The sequence below is a fragment of the Eimeria mitis genome, genomic scaffold (assembly GCF_000499745.2).
Source record: "Eimeria mitis Houghton genomic scaffold, Emh_scaff294, whole genome shotgun sequence".
Taxonomy (NCBI): Eukaryota; Apicomplexa; class Conoidasida; order Eucoccidiorida; family Eimeriidae; genus Eimeria; species Eimeria mitis.
In genome coordinates, this window is record NW_013571282.1 from 1,909 (window position 1) to 2,381 (window position 473).

Below are 473 nucleotides of genomic sequence, written 5' to 3' on the forward strand. Positions count from 1 at the left end.
AATATATATATACTAACGGGTGATATCTTCATATGGTAATCCGCGTATATCAAAAACATATATTCGTTTTGTTCCTTTTTCATTTATTTCAGTTTCTTCTTTTCTTAGTTTAATGAGCTGTCTATAGAAAAAGGGGCCGAGCAACTGACTCAATAAAACCTCCCTAGACACCCAATCACCTCTACCCCACCATAAAGGCTTCACCGGGATACGCTGCAGCATCTGCTGCAGTGCATGCAGCCGGCGCTGCTCCTGCTGCTCTGGCTGCTGCTGCTGCTGCTGATCATCCTGCTGCTGCTGGGTGCTGCTCTGTCTTGGACCCCGGATGCTGTCCTCGTTCGCACCGATACTGCTGCTGCTGCTGCTGCTGCTGCTGCTGCTGCTGCTGCTGTGGCTTCGGAGTGGCCGAGTATTCCCTCGTTTTTGCTGCTGCTGCATGCGTCGTTCTTCTGCTGCTCCCCGCCCCTCTGGCT

General features: G+C 51.4%; 1 protein-coding gene across 1 annotated transcript in view; it reads right to left on the reverse strand.

Annotated features, from left to right (window-relative positions):
• EMH_0007050 (uncharacterized protein) overlaps positions 1-473 on the reverse strand; it is a gene marked incomplete at both ends in the record, with an annotated part of 6,935 nt that overhangs the window by 1,231 nt on the left and 5,231 nt on the right. The window contains one exon of the mRNA XM_013497800.1: positions 191-471. Within this exon, the coding sequence (XP_013353254.1) occupies positions 191-471 (281 nt within the window). The remainder of the gene's footprint in view (positions 1-190; positions 472-473) is intronic.